At 38.9% G+C, this 15,281-nt stretch overlaps 1 protein-coding gene across 2 annotated transcripts; it reads left to right on the plus strand.

The window, feature by feature from the left end:
- Window positions 1-13,849, plus strand: tmem144a (transmembrane protein 144a). 2 transcript variants are annotated; one of them, XM_063218267.1, is made up of 13 exons: window positions 1-219; window positions 320-511; window positions 3,220-3,342; window positions 3,592-3,691; window positions 3,976-4,056; window positions 4,156-4,228; window positions 11,488-11,604; window positions 11,749-11,825; window positions 12,168-12,286; window positions 12,415-12,534; window positions 12,850-12,947; window positions 13,184-13,237; window positions 13,321-13,849. In XM_063218267.1, exons 1-13 carry the CDS (start codon window positions 147-149, stop codon window positions 13,402-13,404), a joined length of 1,311 nt encoding a protein of 436 aa, XP_063074337.1. In that variant the 5' UTR covers window positions 1-146; the 3' UTR covers window positions 13,405-13,849. The 2 variants fall into 2 exon arrangements, with proteins under 2 accessions (XP_063074337.1, XP_063074338.1); XM_063218268.1 differs by lacking the exon at window positions 11,488-11,604.
- The last annotated feature ends 1,432 nt before the right edge of the window (window positions 13,850-15,281 follow it).

Consider the following 15,281-nt stretch of genomic DNA (forward strand, 5'->3'; position numbering starts at 1 on the left):
AGTATGACAGGACAAGTAAAACCGCTTCTACACCACACCACAACAGCTGAATTGGTATTTAGGGGGAGAATAGTTCAACAGGATGTCTGGTGAATAACGCCATAACGATCGCGGAGAACGCACTTGATAGTTCTACACGCAAAGCAATGGATCATCGCGCAGTCCTTCTCGCTGTCTCCATTCTGTGGACAGCAAAGGCGGCGGCTGAAATGAACCAAGGTAGGCTTTGGTCTTCGTTTCATTGTTGTCCTTTAGCTGCCTTCTACTGTTATTGTTATGCAACTGTTTATTCTCGAGTGCACTGCTTGTCTGTTCTTAGGTGGACATTTGCAGGAGCTGTCCGGAGCTGACTCGATGGGGATCAAGTTGGCACTTTCTCCTCTTGGTGGGAATGGAACCAGTAATGGCTCAAGTGCGACCGAACTTACCTATGGTTTTGTTTCGTGCGCTGTGGCTGTGGTGTTCTACGGAAGCAACTTCGTCCCGGTAAAGAAGATAGACACCGGGGATGGTAACATTTGCCTTAACTCACTCCGAGCTTATTAACGTTGCCACCAGGGATGGGCAAATAAACAGTTAAATGTATTTACAATACAAAATACAAAATAGGCCTACCCAGCAAAAATGATGGTCCTAGCCTACAAATAAGATACAAAATAGGCAACATAACTGTAACAACATATCTAATATCGAAATACAGTATTTTGTATTTTCAACTTACAAAATACACAACAAAATAGGACTACCACAAAAATCATTGTGTACAAAAACTACCAATTTGATTTACACAATGAAATTCATTGAACAATTCAATTCTGAGAAATGAAATGATGAGAAAACAAAAAAGCTCAAACAAGGAAGAATCAGGCCCTGCTGTAAGTAAGTATGTAAAGTAGGCCTATGCCCTTTATAGAATAAAATAGAAATAGAAATAGAAAGCCTTTATTGTCAGTATACAAAGTATACTGAGATTTTAGCTTCCCTACGAAGTGCACAGTCCTTTATATATGAACATTGTCCAGTAAGTGTGTGTTCATTGTTGTAACAGCTTTGGGGAAGAAGCTGTTCTTCATCCTATTGGTTCTGGCTGGCAATGCCTTGTAGCGCCTGCCAGAGGGCAACAGTGTGAAGAGATGAAAGCCAGGAAGTGTGGGATCTTTAATGATACTCCTGGCTCTACTTACGCAGTGTGAGTTGTAAATGGTGGGTATGGGAGGCAGGGGGCAGCCTATGATTTTTTTGTGCTGTTTTGGTCACTCTCTGCAGTCTCTTCCTGTCAGCCTCAGTGCAACTTGAGTGCCACACTGACACTGCGTAGGTCAGCAGGCTCTCTATGGTGGAACGGTAAAAGGTCACCAGCAAGCTTGAGTCTAACTGTTCTTTCTTAAGTACTCTGAGGAAGTGCAATCGCTGCTGGGCCTTTTTTTACCAGAGCCTTGGTGTTAGTCGACCAGGAGAGATCAGCGGAGATGTGTACACCTAGGAATTTATCATCCCACAGTGGGGAAATGAATGTGTTGCAGCGATATCATAGGCTACATAGACCTACATACAACTTCTGCAAAACGTACTGAAGATGACATACAAGCACAAGACCAATAAGTTGAATAATACTATAAAAGGGAGATATACTGTTGGCTATGTCATCATAACTAATTTTTGAAACAGCTTCTCATTCCAACGTTGGCGATGATGGGGCTGGTTTATGAGGCCTGCAAATGAGATCTCTCAACTGGTCATCCTTCAATCTTAACTTAATATGTCAATTAACATGTCAGTGCCATAAGATTATTATTTTTTTAAAGGGACACTGTGTGAGATTTTTTGTTGTTTATTTCCAGAATTCATGCTGCCCATTTACTAATGTTGCCTTTTTCATGAATATTTACCACCACCATCAAATTCTAAGTATTCATTATGACTGGAAAATTGCACTTTTCATACATGAAAAGGGGGATCTTCTCCATGGTCCGCCATTTTGAATTTCCAGAAATAGCCAATTTTAGCTGCAAAAATGACTGTACTTGGACCATACTAGAAAATATGTGTTTATTATTTAGTAAACTTTCATGCAAAGATCAAATTTGTCAATAGGCAGCCCAGTTTCAATGAGCAGCATAGTTGCAGTACCTTTTTTGACCATTTCCTGCACAGTGTCCCTTTAAAGGTGCATTATGTGCATTATGCGCATTATGCATTAAAGGCAGTCATGGGTGAGCGGGCAGTCATGGGTGAGCGGTTAGGGCGTCAGACTTGCATCCCAGAGGTTGCCGGTTCAACTCCCGACCCGCCAGGTTGGTGGGGGGAGTAATCAACCAGTGCTCTCCCCCATCCTCCTCCATGACTGAGGTACCCTGAGCATGGTACTGTCCCACCGCACTGCTCCCCATGGGGCGCCACTGAGGGCTGCCCCCTTGCACGTGTGAGGCATAAATGCAATTTCGTTGTGTGCAGTGTGCAGTGTTCACTTGTGTGCTGTGGAGTGCTGTGTCACAATGACAATGGGAGTTGGAGTTTCCCAATGGGCTTTCACTTTCGCTTTCACTTTTCATTATACGATGGTGGCCAGAGTAGGTATTGCAACTATACAACTAATTGAAACTGTGCTCCCTATAGAATGGTGGCCAGAGTAGGTATTGCAACTATACTGCTCATTGAAACTGTGCTCCCTATAGGATGGTGGCCAGAGTAGGTATTGGTACTGTAGGTACTGTACTGCTGATTGAAACCGTACTTCCTATTCCCAAATTCGTTCCTTTCATGAATATGCAAAATAATAAACGACTAATATTTACTAGTATGACCAAAGTACAGTGTTCTGCAGCTAACTCACCCTCAATTGGATTATATTTCTTGTGCAGTCAAGGCTAGGGCCAATCATGTACTTTTTAATCTGCAGCACCATCTTGTGTTCATATCTTGTAATAACATTCCTTAGATGAAAGTATTTTGTAGTTGAGTAGTACAGTCAAAATATTTGAGAAGTTATTTGATACAAAATTCAAATACATGTATCTAGCTTACATGAAATACAAATACAAAATATTATTTTGTATTTCAAAATGTATTTCAATTAGATGTAATAGCAATACTGCCCATGCCTGGTTGCCACAATGCAGTTCATGGTGTGTGTGTGTGTGTGTGTGTGTGTGCGCGTGTGTGTGTGTGTGTGTGTGTGTGTGTGTGTGTGTGTGTGTGTGTGTGCACGCGTATGTTTAGGTATGTTTTTCCAGTGGGTTCTCTGTGCTGCTATATGGACGGTGTCTCTTATCGTGAACATCATTCTTGACAGCCCGAAATTTTGGCCCTTGGCTATGGTGGGCGGAGCCATATGGGCCACAGGTGAGAATGCTAAGTGGTCAATGTGTATTGGCCTGACATGTTCTTTAAATACCATTGCACTGTATACAATTACAATACATGCTTTGTATTCTATTCATGTGTTTTTGTTATCGTTCATCATTTAGATCACATGTTGCGTGGTGTTGACCACTACCTGATCATGATATCATCTCCATGTAGCCTACTTGTCATGGCCATGTGGCTCCACTTGGATTGGGTTGTGTATTGATACTCAGTAATCTGTTTCAGGAAATATAACGGTGGTGCCGATTGTGAAGACCATTGGCCTGGGGCTAGGACTCCTGATCTGGGCCTCCTTTAATTTACTCATGGGCTGGGCCAGTTCAAGGTGTGTGTGTGTGTGTGTGTGTGTGTGTGTGTGTGTGTGTGTGTGTGTGTGTGTGTGTGTGTGTGTGTGTGTGTGTGTGTGTGTGTGTGTGTGTGTGTGTGTGTGTGTGTGTGAGAGAGAGAGAGAACATGTACGTGCCTGTGTGCGTGCATGCCTGAACGTGTTTGTGTGTGCAAGTGTGCCCATTTACAGTACACACATATTCTTCTGATTATAAATGGATGAGATGCATGTGATTGTCTTGTGTGCCATTATGTCAGGATTTATCATGTGTGTGCCCACAGGTTTGGCTGGTTTGGCATCGAAGCAGAAACTGTAGGACAGCCTGTGTTAAACTACTGTGGGGCTGCGTTGTGCTTTGTCAGGTAATATAATATAAATATAATATAATGTAATATAATATAATATATATCCACTTATATATTATGTGTGTACCATTATTTTTTTGTGTCTGTTGTTTTCAGCGCCATTGTGTTTTTCTTTGTGAAGAGTGATGTTCAGAGAGTAGAAGAGGAGGCTCCTTTACTCATACAAAATGTAAGCCCTCTGACCTGTATTTCATTTTTGGCTTAGCTTTCATGTTATATTTTAACCACTTAAGCTTCGGACGGCCCTGTACCGGGTCTAATGACTTTTATCTTCAACTTGATCTTCATTCCGCAATTGTTTGTAATCCAGGTGGTGTAATAAACCCAGGAACATTATATACAGTCAATCCGGAAAGTTTTCACAGCGCTTCATTTTTTTCACATTTTATTATCTTACAGCCTTACTCCAAATGCTACAAATGAATATCTGTTGTCAAAATCCTACACAAATTATTCCATTATGACCATGTGAAAAACAAGTTGTCTTGACAGTTTTGAAAATTTATAAAAATAAAAAACAAATAAATAATTTTTACAAAAGTATTCACAGCCTTTGCTTAATACTTTGTAGAACCACCTTTGGCAGCAACTACATTCATTTTTTTATTTCGAAATGAAAAGGGATTAAAAGGGAGGTCATCGGTGTGTGTTTCAACCTTTCAGTACATTGAAATTGTACATTTTGAGTCTGCACCTGGCTAAAATAGATGGGTGTGAGTTTTGAATGAAATCAAATGGAGAGTATCATGATCTGCTTCTGTAGTCACAGTGCATGTTGACATGCATGCTTCTTTAGATGTAATTCAGATTTCCAATTTTGACGGCATTCATACATCCCCAGACGATGTCAGTCCCACTACCATGCTTGACTAGCCTGATGATGCACTTTTTTGGTAAAATTCACTTGTTTACCACCACACATGCTTAACACCATCTAAAGAAAATTTGTCTATCTTGGTCTCATCAGACCACACGACATGGTTCCAGTGATCCATATCCTTGGTCTGTTCATCTCTCTTCAGACCAAGATACAGTCCCAAGAAAAAGTTTGTACACCCTTTGAAATTTCTTACCTTTCTGTCAAAATTGGTCATAAAACATGGTCTGATCTTCCCGGAAATCGCAAGAAGGAACAACCAGAGTCTGCTTTAATTAATTCAACCCAAACATTTACAAGTTTTCATATTTTCATTGGCCATAAGATGTAAACATTCACAGGACAGCAAGGCATAAGTAAGTACACCCTTGCATTCAATAGGTTTTAACCCTAAGTTAGTTGCAATAACCTCAACCAGATGTTTCCTGTAGTTGCAGATCAGATTAACAAAACAATCTGGATGTATCTGGTCTCCCTCTTCTTTAGAAAACTGCCTCTCGTCAGCAAAGGTTTGTGGGCGTCTGGAGTGCATAGCTTTCTTGACTTCATGCCATATAATCTCAATTGTTTTTTTGTCAGGGCTTTGACTGGGCTATTCCAGAATGTGTATTTCATTATTATGAAGCCATTCTAAAGTCGATTTGCTTCTAAAGTATGGGTTGTTGTCATATTTCAGCACCCTTCCTCCTGTGTGCTTCAACTGTGTGACAGACTACCTCACTTTTTCTGTAAAATATCACAATAAACTTCTGAGTTCATTGTTCCACTGATAATAGCAAACTGAAAAGGGCCCGAGGCAGCAAGGTAGCCGCATATAATGATGCTCCCGCCGCCACCATACTCAAAGGGGGAGATGGTGTTTTGGTGAAGATGTGGTTCTCCACTTCTCCTCCAAACCACACATTGTGTGTTTTCCCCTGAACAATTCAACTTTGGTTTCAACGTTGGTCTACAGAATATTTTGCAGTAATTCTATGAAGCATATAAATGCTTTTTCGCAAACCTCAAAGGTGCAGCAATATTTTTTTGGACAGAAACCCCATTCATTTTAGATTGGCAGAATGAATCCCATTTTTAGCTATTCTTGGTTACATCTTCTGAGTATGGTGGCGGGAGCATCATTATATGTGGCTACCTTGCTGCCTCAGGCCCTTGACAGTTTGCTATTATCAGTGGAACAATGAACTCAAGTTTATTGTGATATTTTACAGAAAAAAAACGTGAGGAAGTCTGTCACACAGTTGAAGCACACAAGAGTATGGGTCCTGAAATGTGACAACAACCATACTTTAGAAGCAAATCGACTTTAGAATGGCTTCATATTAATGAAAATACACATTCTGAAAATAGCCCAGTCAAAGCCTGACAAAAACAATTGAGATTATATGGCATGAAGTCAAGAAAGCTATGCACTCCAGACACGCCACAAACCTTGCTGACGAGAGGCAGTTCTCTAAAGAAGAGGGAGACAAGATACAAACAGATTGTTTTGTTAATCTGATCTGCAACTACAGGACAAGTCTGGTTGATGATATTGCAACTAACTGAGGGTTAAAACCTACTTAATGCAAGGGTGTACTTATTTATGACCTGCTCTCCTGTGACTACTATGGCCTTATGACCAATAAAAATATGATAACATGTAAATGTTTGGGTGGAATTAATTAAAGCAGACTCTGATTGTTCCCTCTTGAGATTTCCGGGAAGATTCGACCATGTTTTATGATCAATTTTGACAAAAATGTAAGAAATTTCAAAGGGTGTACAAACTTTTTCCTGGGACTGTAAACAAATTTGCTTTAGATGGTGTCAAGCATGTGTGGTGGTAAACAAGTGAGTTTTACACAAAAAGTGCATCATCTGGCTAGACAAGCATGGTTGTGGGACTGACATAGTTTGGCGATGGATGGTATGGATGCCGTCAACATTGGAAATCTGAATTACACCTAAAGAAGCATGCATGTCAACATGCACTGTGACTACAGAAGCAGATCATGATACTCTCCATAGGATTTCATTCAAAACTCACACCCATCTATTTTAGCAAGGTGCAGACTCAAAATGTACAATTTCAATGTACTGAAAGATTGAAACACACACCGATGACCTCCCTTTTAATCCCTTTTCATTTCGAAATGGAAAAATGAATGTAGTTGCTGCCAAAGGTGGTTCTACAAAGTATTAAAGGGGTATGCCACTATTTTGGGGCTTAATACAGTTAAAGTCGTTGGCTGGGGTTTATAAAGGTGGTGAAGTGTCTTATTTTTTCATGTAAGCCGTTGTCTTGCTTTAAGACAAGTTAAAAGAGGGAATATGTCGCTAAGCTAGTGAAAGTCAATGTATCCGTGTAGCTCTTTTAACTTGTCTTAAAGCAAGACAACGCTTAACGTGAAAAATAAGACACTTTGCCACCTTTATAAACCCCAGCCAACGACTTTAACTGTATTAAGCCCCAAAATAGTGGCATACCCCTTTAAGCAAAGGCTGTGAATACTTTTGTAAAAATGATTTCTTTGTTTTTTATTTTTCATACATTTTCAAAACTGTAAAGACAACTTGTTTTTCACATGATCATAATGGAATAATTTGTGTAGGATTTTGACAACAGAGATTCATTTGTAGCATTTGGAATAAGGCTGTAAGATAAAATGAAAAAAGTGAAGCGCTGTGAATACTTTCCGGATTGACTGTATCATAGGAAAGCTTACACCCTCAGGAATACATTCAGCACTACTTAACAGAGGTTTGTACATAGTGTATGTGCATTATTATCAATTTATTACACAATGTCACCTTTCAAATTTGACCCCCTCAAGCACCCCCCGCCTGATGTCTCCCTACCTTCCTAGGATGAGTGGACATCCAAACATGAACATATCCTTATCAGCATGGTCTCAAAATGTCTGTTACAATCCAAGGTTTATGGAAGTGTATTCTTTGGAAGTGTACAACTCCACTCAAACTAAACCACTTTATTTTGAAAAAAACAATAATGTTTTTTCCCCTCAGGAATTGTGCTGTCTTTGCCTACACCTCCATATTTTTCATATGATCAATGGTATTCCACATGATCCCCAGACTGCTGATTACATGGGCACCACTGGAGTTGCTCTGTGACATTCCTACCCTGAAAGACAAGCCTTAGAAGAGAAGTGGGCATGTCCTGTTTTACGCAGCTTCGTGTTGGCTCATTTGCTTTGAATGACTGCAGCTCCCTCAAAGCAAGAGCTAGAAACTCAATTCAAAGACTGAATGATAGTCCATGTTTTCAAATGAGTCATATAGCTCTTCTGTATTCCAAATAGGGACAGAGGAATCTCAAATCTGCTCGATACCCCTTTCTTCCCATGTTTTTACTGTACATAGTGTACAGTACCGTACAGTACTGTACAGCAACATCTCTGTAATACTACCCAAAATGCATATCCAACCACGGAAGATGACTGTATAACACCTCAGGAGGTATGCGTGTACAGTAAGACCTTATATGGGGGGTGCATTTTGACCAACTAAAAAAATTACAAAAAGACACTTGGCAAAACGCATGTGTATATCCACACATAATTGTCTTGGGAAAGGTCATATATAGCTGTAACAAGTTCCCCTTTGACAAACAGCTTCAGTAGACCTGTGAATAAGTCTTAAATTTGTTTCCAAATGCCAAATGTATCAGCTAAACTGCTGAACTGTAGTAATTTCCAGGGGGTCTTACTGACCGCATTTCATAAAAATGATGTTCTAACCCCTGTAAGTCCTTGGCAGTAAATCACAATCTTTCTGTCACTTCCTGGGTATTCTACAGAGTCTCTACTATGAAATGGTGCCAGCCACTTCATGATAGGTCAAAGTCTGCAGACACAGGAACCATTTAAGTAGACGTTGTGCAAAATCTTAGAACCTCAAAATAGCCCCGAAGCTTAAGAGGTTAAGCTTTATTGATCCAACGTTATAACTTCTGGCCAACGTAATAAAAAAGTGTGCTGTTCAGACGTAATAGCCCGCTCAGCGCAATAGTTTCCTGCCAACGTAATAACTGTTGCCTTATTGGCATTGACATTGACAGGAAATGATTACATTGAGTTGAGAAGTCTTACATTTTAATATTAGAAGGACGCTAAACATCATTGATTATGCCCAAACGCAAAATGAGGATATGGTTTTGATTACACTTGATGCGGAAAAAGCTTTTGACCTCGTCAGCTGGAAATTTATGTTTGAGGTATTTAATAAAATAGGTTTAGATACAGTTTTTTTGTTTATGGCTAAAGGCAATATATAATAATCCAACGTCCAGGATAAAAACAAATGGTACAATCTCGAGAACAATTAAAATACAAAGAGGCACCAGACAAGGAGATCCACTATCCCCACTTTCGTTTGCTATTTACATCGAAGTATTAGCTGTAGCTATAAGACAAAATACAAATAGAAAAGGGATTCAAATTGGGAAAGATTTACACAAACTAGCTTTATATGCAGATGATGTTACTTTACTTGCAAAATCCTACAGAATCATTCCAAGAATTAAAAAAAGAAATTCAAGAATTTAGTAAATTTTCTGGATGTAAGTTAAATGAAAGTAAATGTGAAGCATTGATGATCGGTAAAGAAATTCAACAAGAATTGAAAAACACTTTTTAAGTTTAAATATACACAAAAAATAAAATACCTGGGCATTAATATTAGTAATAATTTGAGAGACCTGTATGAGATTAATTATGGTGTATTGGAACATAAAATAAAGCAGTTTTTTATTTTTGTTTCAGGCCCTACCACTGGTAATTCTGGAAACACAGTTCAAAGTATGGAACAAAATCATTACAAATGTTATATGGAATGACAGAAAGCACAGAATTAAGTTGCAGTCACTAACTCAACAGAGAGAAGAAGGGGGCTTTGCGGAGCCAAACCTAGAAAACTATTTTTATGCAACACAAATTTAAACAATATAGAAATGGATTAATAAAAAACAGGAAACTAAATGGATCAATATTGAAAAAGAAGTGTGTGACATATCTTTAGGGACATTACCTTTCCTAGAAAGTAAAGCATAAAACAACTATTCAGGACGTAACTTTTGTATTTTCAATACAATGAGGAATTGGAAACGAGCTTGTAGAAAACTGAAAATAAAAGTTAATCTAGTATATCTAAAGAGATGGCACATGATCCTGACTTCCCACCAAATAAAATGGATACAATTTTGAATCACTGGGCTGCTAAAGGCCTCATAACATATGCACACATTTTTAACAATCAAGTAGCTGAATCAAATTAAAATATTGCCTTTTAAGCTTAATATGGATGAAACATATTTCTTTAAGTACCTACAAATAAGAAGTTATATTAAGGAACACCCACCAGACAAATGGAAAACGTATTGATACAATATTTGAAGGAAAACAGATTTACATTAAAAAGTAAACTTTCAAAAATATACAAGATAGTACAAAAATTTACTTGCGTTAAATCTGAAGTAAAACATAAATGGGAAGAAGAATTAAATATCGACATTACAATGGAAGTCTGGATGGACTCAATAAAAAGAAACATCAGAACTACATGCTCAAAATACTGGAATGAATTTGCATGGAAACTACAGCACAGATCTTTCATTACACCAGACAGATGTAGGGGAATGCAAATAGGGACAGGCTGCTGGAGGAATTGTGGTGAACAAAAAGCAAACCATAGTCACATTTTTCATATGCCCAGTACTGAAAGGATTTTGGGAGGGATTTGAAAGAGTGGTAAAATACATATTTGGAATTAAACAAGTTTTTACTGTAGAGAACTTATTAGGCATAAATCTGCCAAGAGAAATCACTACAACAAATCACAAGTTATTCAATATTCTAAGTATTGCCGCAATAAAACAAATAACAAAAGGATCGAAACAAACAAAAGCATCGGACCTGGACAAATGGCATAACACAATAGAAAATATTTTAAATGTGGAAAAACGTGCCTTAAACTCCAGAAATCAACTACATAAATGGTACAAACTATACCCAAACACTATAATAAACAAAATAACAAGATACGTACTTTAGGGAAACGGATTGATACAAAAAGAGCATCTACCTATAACCACACACACACACACACACACACACACACACACACACACACAAACTTACACTTCCTTCTACCTCTGGCCTTTTTTTCCCCTCACCTAATTTCCCCCTACACATAGGCCTATCTGTTTGCGCAACTGTCACCTTTTATGTTATCACTTTATATACACAAAAAAGAAAAAGAAAATGTCTGCAAATCTACAAATGATCAGAAGATGATGACTTGAATAAACTTGCAATAAAGTAATAAAAAAGAGTATAATAACACGCCACTAATGCAGTGAAATTATTACACTCATAAGGCAAAATGTGACAAAATTTAACAAGAACACTTATCAACCTTCCCACCAATATAGTAATTTCCTACGGACATAAGGATTATTACGTTGGCAGGCAATTATTTTCTTAATGGGTGTTACAATCTACCAAGTAAATATTGAGATTAAGTGCTTTTTATGTGTCCTATATTTTCAGAATACTGACAATATCAGTACCATCTATACCATCACCCCTTGCACTCAGTCTTTGCCAACCAGCGAAGTCTGTTCAGCCACAGATTCCTCGCCAGTCCCTGCAAGACTGACAGGCTGCGTAAGTCCTTTGTCCCCAGGGCCATCCAGCTATTTAACTGAACAACTGAGAAGAACACGCCGCAAGAGATTGTATAGGTGACTGGACCGCAAAAATTAGTTTTGCCGTGTGTTTGTCTTTATTTCTTGTATTCCTTCTTTGTAGGCAAATAATTCAGATGATGCAGTTACCTCAGACGATTCTTGGGTGGACCGACTCAGACCAAGTACTAAAAGATTAGTGTATGTACCATTCTTAACATCTTAATTTGTTTTAATTAATGTGTATAAAGGTTTAAATCAGTGGTTCTCAACCTTCTTTGAACAAACGCCCCCTTGACCTCATCATAAACCTGCCAATGCCCCCCTTTGTATTAAAAAAAATAAAATAGACTAATACCCCCCAATGACAACTAAGTGCATGTTATTATCTGCCTCTACTGGCTGAATGTACGCAAGCATGTCTTAAATGTGTTTTAAATGTTGTGCAATAATGTGCATTATGTTGTTATGTATTTATGTATGCTGCTAGACACCTTACTCTACTCTACTCTACTCTACATCATTTTCTTTATTCTCTTGTAGGGGCTCCGCTATGGCTGTTGTGGCAGGCACGCTGTATGGCTCCTCGTTCATCCCTGTACTTTACATGAAAGCCCATGCAGACGATCCAGACAGCCCATTCCATGGAGCCAGTCAATTTGGTAATGACAACTTGCATTGAGGAACTTTTTTTATTTTTAAATGAGCGTATGTAGAATTAAGTACGTTTACACTTTTTGTCCGAATATATTGTATGAGTGATAAACATTTGACTGTGGTCCCCTTCCAGATCTGGATTATGTGTTTGCTCAGTTTAGTGGAATCTTTCTCACCAGCACAGTCTACTTCCTCCTCTACTGTGCAGCAATGAAGAACAAACCCAAAGTGTTCTCAAAAGCCATTCTACCAGGTACTTCTGCTGTCACTTCACTGCATCATAGGTCTGTGTGCTGATGTGCGCTATAAAAACCAAGTGGTTAGTTGGGTACATTTCAATGTTCACAAAAATGTGCCACTGATTAGTGGTGTAACAAATAAATTATTATTAGTATTATTATTATTATTATTATTAGCCTGTTATATGAGTTGACTGGTAAAATGTTGACTGGTGACTGGTAGATTTTAAATGCCATAGTGACTGACTCACACACACCCACATGCACACACACACAGTACATAGTGAGCACACTCTACAACAATAAATCATGTTGTCTTTGCCATTTAGGGTTTGCCTCAGGCGTTATGTGGGGAGTGGCTACATGTTGCTGGTTTTTGGCTAATCACTACCTGAGTCCTGTGGTTAGTTTCCCCATCATCACCACAGTAAGTAATATGCCTTTAATAGCCACCAAGTTAGCATTTGCACGTTACACATTGGACAAACTCTGTGTGTGTGTGTGTGTGTGTGTGTGTGTGTGTGTGTGTGTGTGTGTGTGTGTGTGTGTGTGTGTGTGTGTGTGTGTGTGTGTGTGTGTGTGTGTGTGTGCATGCATGCATACATGCACCTTTGTAGAACATACAGAATAACTCCTGCTTACTTGTGACGTTTTGTTTGAAAGGTCCCTGGTCTTATTGCAGCTGGATGGGGGGTATTGGTATTTAAGGAGGTGAAGGTGAGAACATGATTTATTTATTTTTTGCTCTGACAATTCAATTTGCCTCCTACCTTTATTTCATCGTCTCTTTTCGTCTTTAGGGTTTACAAAACTACCTGGTCCTTGGACTAGCTTTCTGCTTGGTGGTAGCAGGTGCCTTGCTAACAGGCTTTTCAACGGTGTAGCAAAACTCGCCACAAGGGATCAACAAGAGAAAAAGGATTATGTTTTCAGCATTTTTGTCTTTTTTAAAATGGCATTAGTCAATATGTGGATGTTTACATGATTTTATGTTAGAAAGTATTTTAATGAATCATTATCGACCTCTGTCCATGATGCCAAGTATCATTTGTTTTCCACTTACTGCACTGACTCTGTCTTCTAAAACTATGAGAAACTCTGTGAAATGTTTCCAACTTCAGTTTTTCCAAGAAGGGTTATTTTCCACTTTGATTTTGTGTGACACTGATCACTTCATACATACAAAGTCTGTAAATAAAAGGCTTGTGAGATTTTTAAACAAATGTTTTTTTTAAGAAAAATAATGTACAGTATCTTTTTGGATAAAATATGAACAATGTGATATAGATTCTTTGATATACTATGCTTGAAATACATGTTATTATCAGGTTCCTTTTGTGGGAATTATTTTTAAAATGACAATGAAAACTATAAAAAAAAATAACCAAGGGGAAGTGAAACCACCAACCACAGGCCTAAGAAGTAGATGAAAATGAAGGAATTAAAATATCTGAAGACATTTCATAGGCTTTCAACAGATATGCAAATCACACCTGAATATTAGTGAATAAGTGAATAGTACTTGAATATTTTTATATCCAGTCAGATGTTGCAGTGTGCAAGCTGACCATTACGCCATCACAACAGTGCATCGACAACTAAGAATAATTACCCCCACATGCCAGTTTTCAAAAATTACATAACAACTACAACCACAACCAAGTCAAGTCAAGTCAACTTTATTGGCAGTTTCCTTCATATGCACAGGTCTTACAAGGAAATTGAAATTGCGTTTCTCTTCTGTACTATACAAAGACATGGACAAACACAGGACATAGACTGTCTGTCATTGAACTTAGACAGAATAACACGTTAGGAAGAATTGGCATCAAATATTGGCACAATGATACTTCATTACAAAAAGAACAAGGACTGTATAGACAGCACAAACTTTTCTATCACAGGACTGACATTTAACAAGACGGACATTAAAGTGCAAGACAACGACCAAAAACAATGTAAAAAGTTGTAAATAATAGTGATGAAATAATAAATACAGTCCAGGAGAGGACAGGACAGCTTGGCTGAAGGAGTGCCCCGGTAGTGGCGTGCGAAAGTCATATCCCTGCTGGAGCTCAGAGGGGCTATATCTACTGGGGAGAGGGGTGGAGCGGTAGGCCAGACCAGGCCAGGTGCCAGGTGCTTAACTGTTTGAACAGGCCTGTTTGCCATTTTGAATATAATAAAGTCCTCCAAGGGCCATACTATGAATGAACATAAACCAGGATTTCCCCCTGCACTTCAGGCCTATATTGAAGGTGGCCACCTTTTAAAAACAGACCCCATCTTCACTAGGTCCCCCGAAAATATCGGGGGCCAGATAAGATGGCCTCAAGACATAGGTTCCCCACCCTTGCCCTACGGTAGAGCATCTGAGGTCCAGAGGTCACGTTTGGAGCCCAATGTGCAGGTTATAAAAGGCGGAGGGTGTCAAGCGTTAATTATGGTCACCGCAACTGGTGCGTACAGTAACTGCATGTAAAACAAGCCTTTTTACGTTCAACAACTGCCCATTAAGTGGTGTGTTGCATCTTGGCGACCTCAATGTCCTGTGAATAGTGATCAAGCATCACAAGGTCATCTAGACTCTTGGCTCTATTTCCTCAGAAGGCTGAGGTCCTTCAATGTCTGCAGCCAACTTCTGCTTATGTTCTACCAGTCTGTTATGGCCAGCGTGCTCTTCTATGCTTTAACTTGCTGGGGTGGAAGCAGTAGGAAGAGAGACGCGGGACGCCTTGACAGACTGGTGAGGAAGGCGGGG

Source organism: Engraulis encrasicolus, chromosome 16 (genome assembly GCF_034702125.1).
Source record: "Engraulis encrasicolus isolate BLACKSEA-1 chromosome 16, IST_EnEncr_1.0, whole genome shotgun sequence".
NCBI classification, from domain to species: Eukaryota; Metazoa; Chordata; class Actinopteri; order Clupeiformes; family Engraulidae; genus Engraulis; species Engraulis encrasicolus.

What these genes read in the sequence shown, in the direction of transcription:
- tmem144a (XM_063218267.1), top strand. Translation starts at nt 147, where the DNA reads ATGGATCATCGCGCAGTCCTTCTCGCTGTCTCCATTCTGTGGACAGCA. An exon ending in GGCGGCTGAAATGAACCAAG is followed by an intron (nt 220 to 319) that starts GTAGGCTTTGGT and finishes GTCTGTTCTTAG; the next exon opens with GTGGACATTTGCAGGAGCTG. An exon ending in GAAGATAGACACCGGGGATG is followed by an intron (nt 512 to 3,219) that starts GTAACATTTGCC and finishes GCGTATGTTTAG; the next exon opens with GTATGTTTTTCCAGTGGGTT.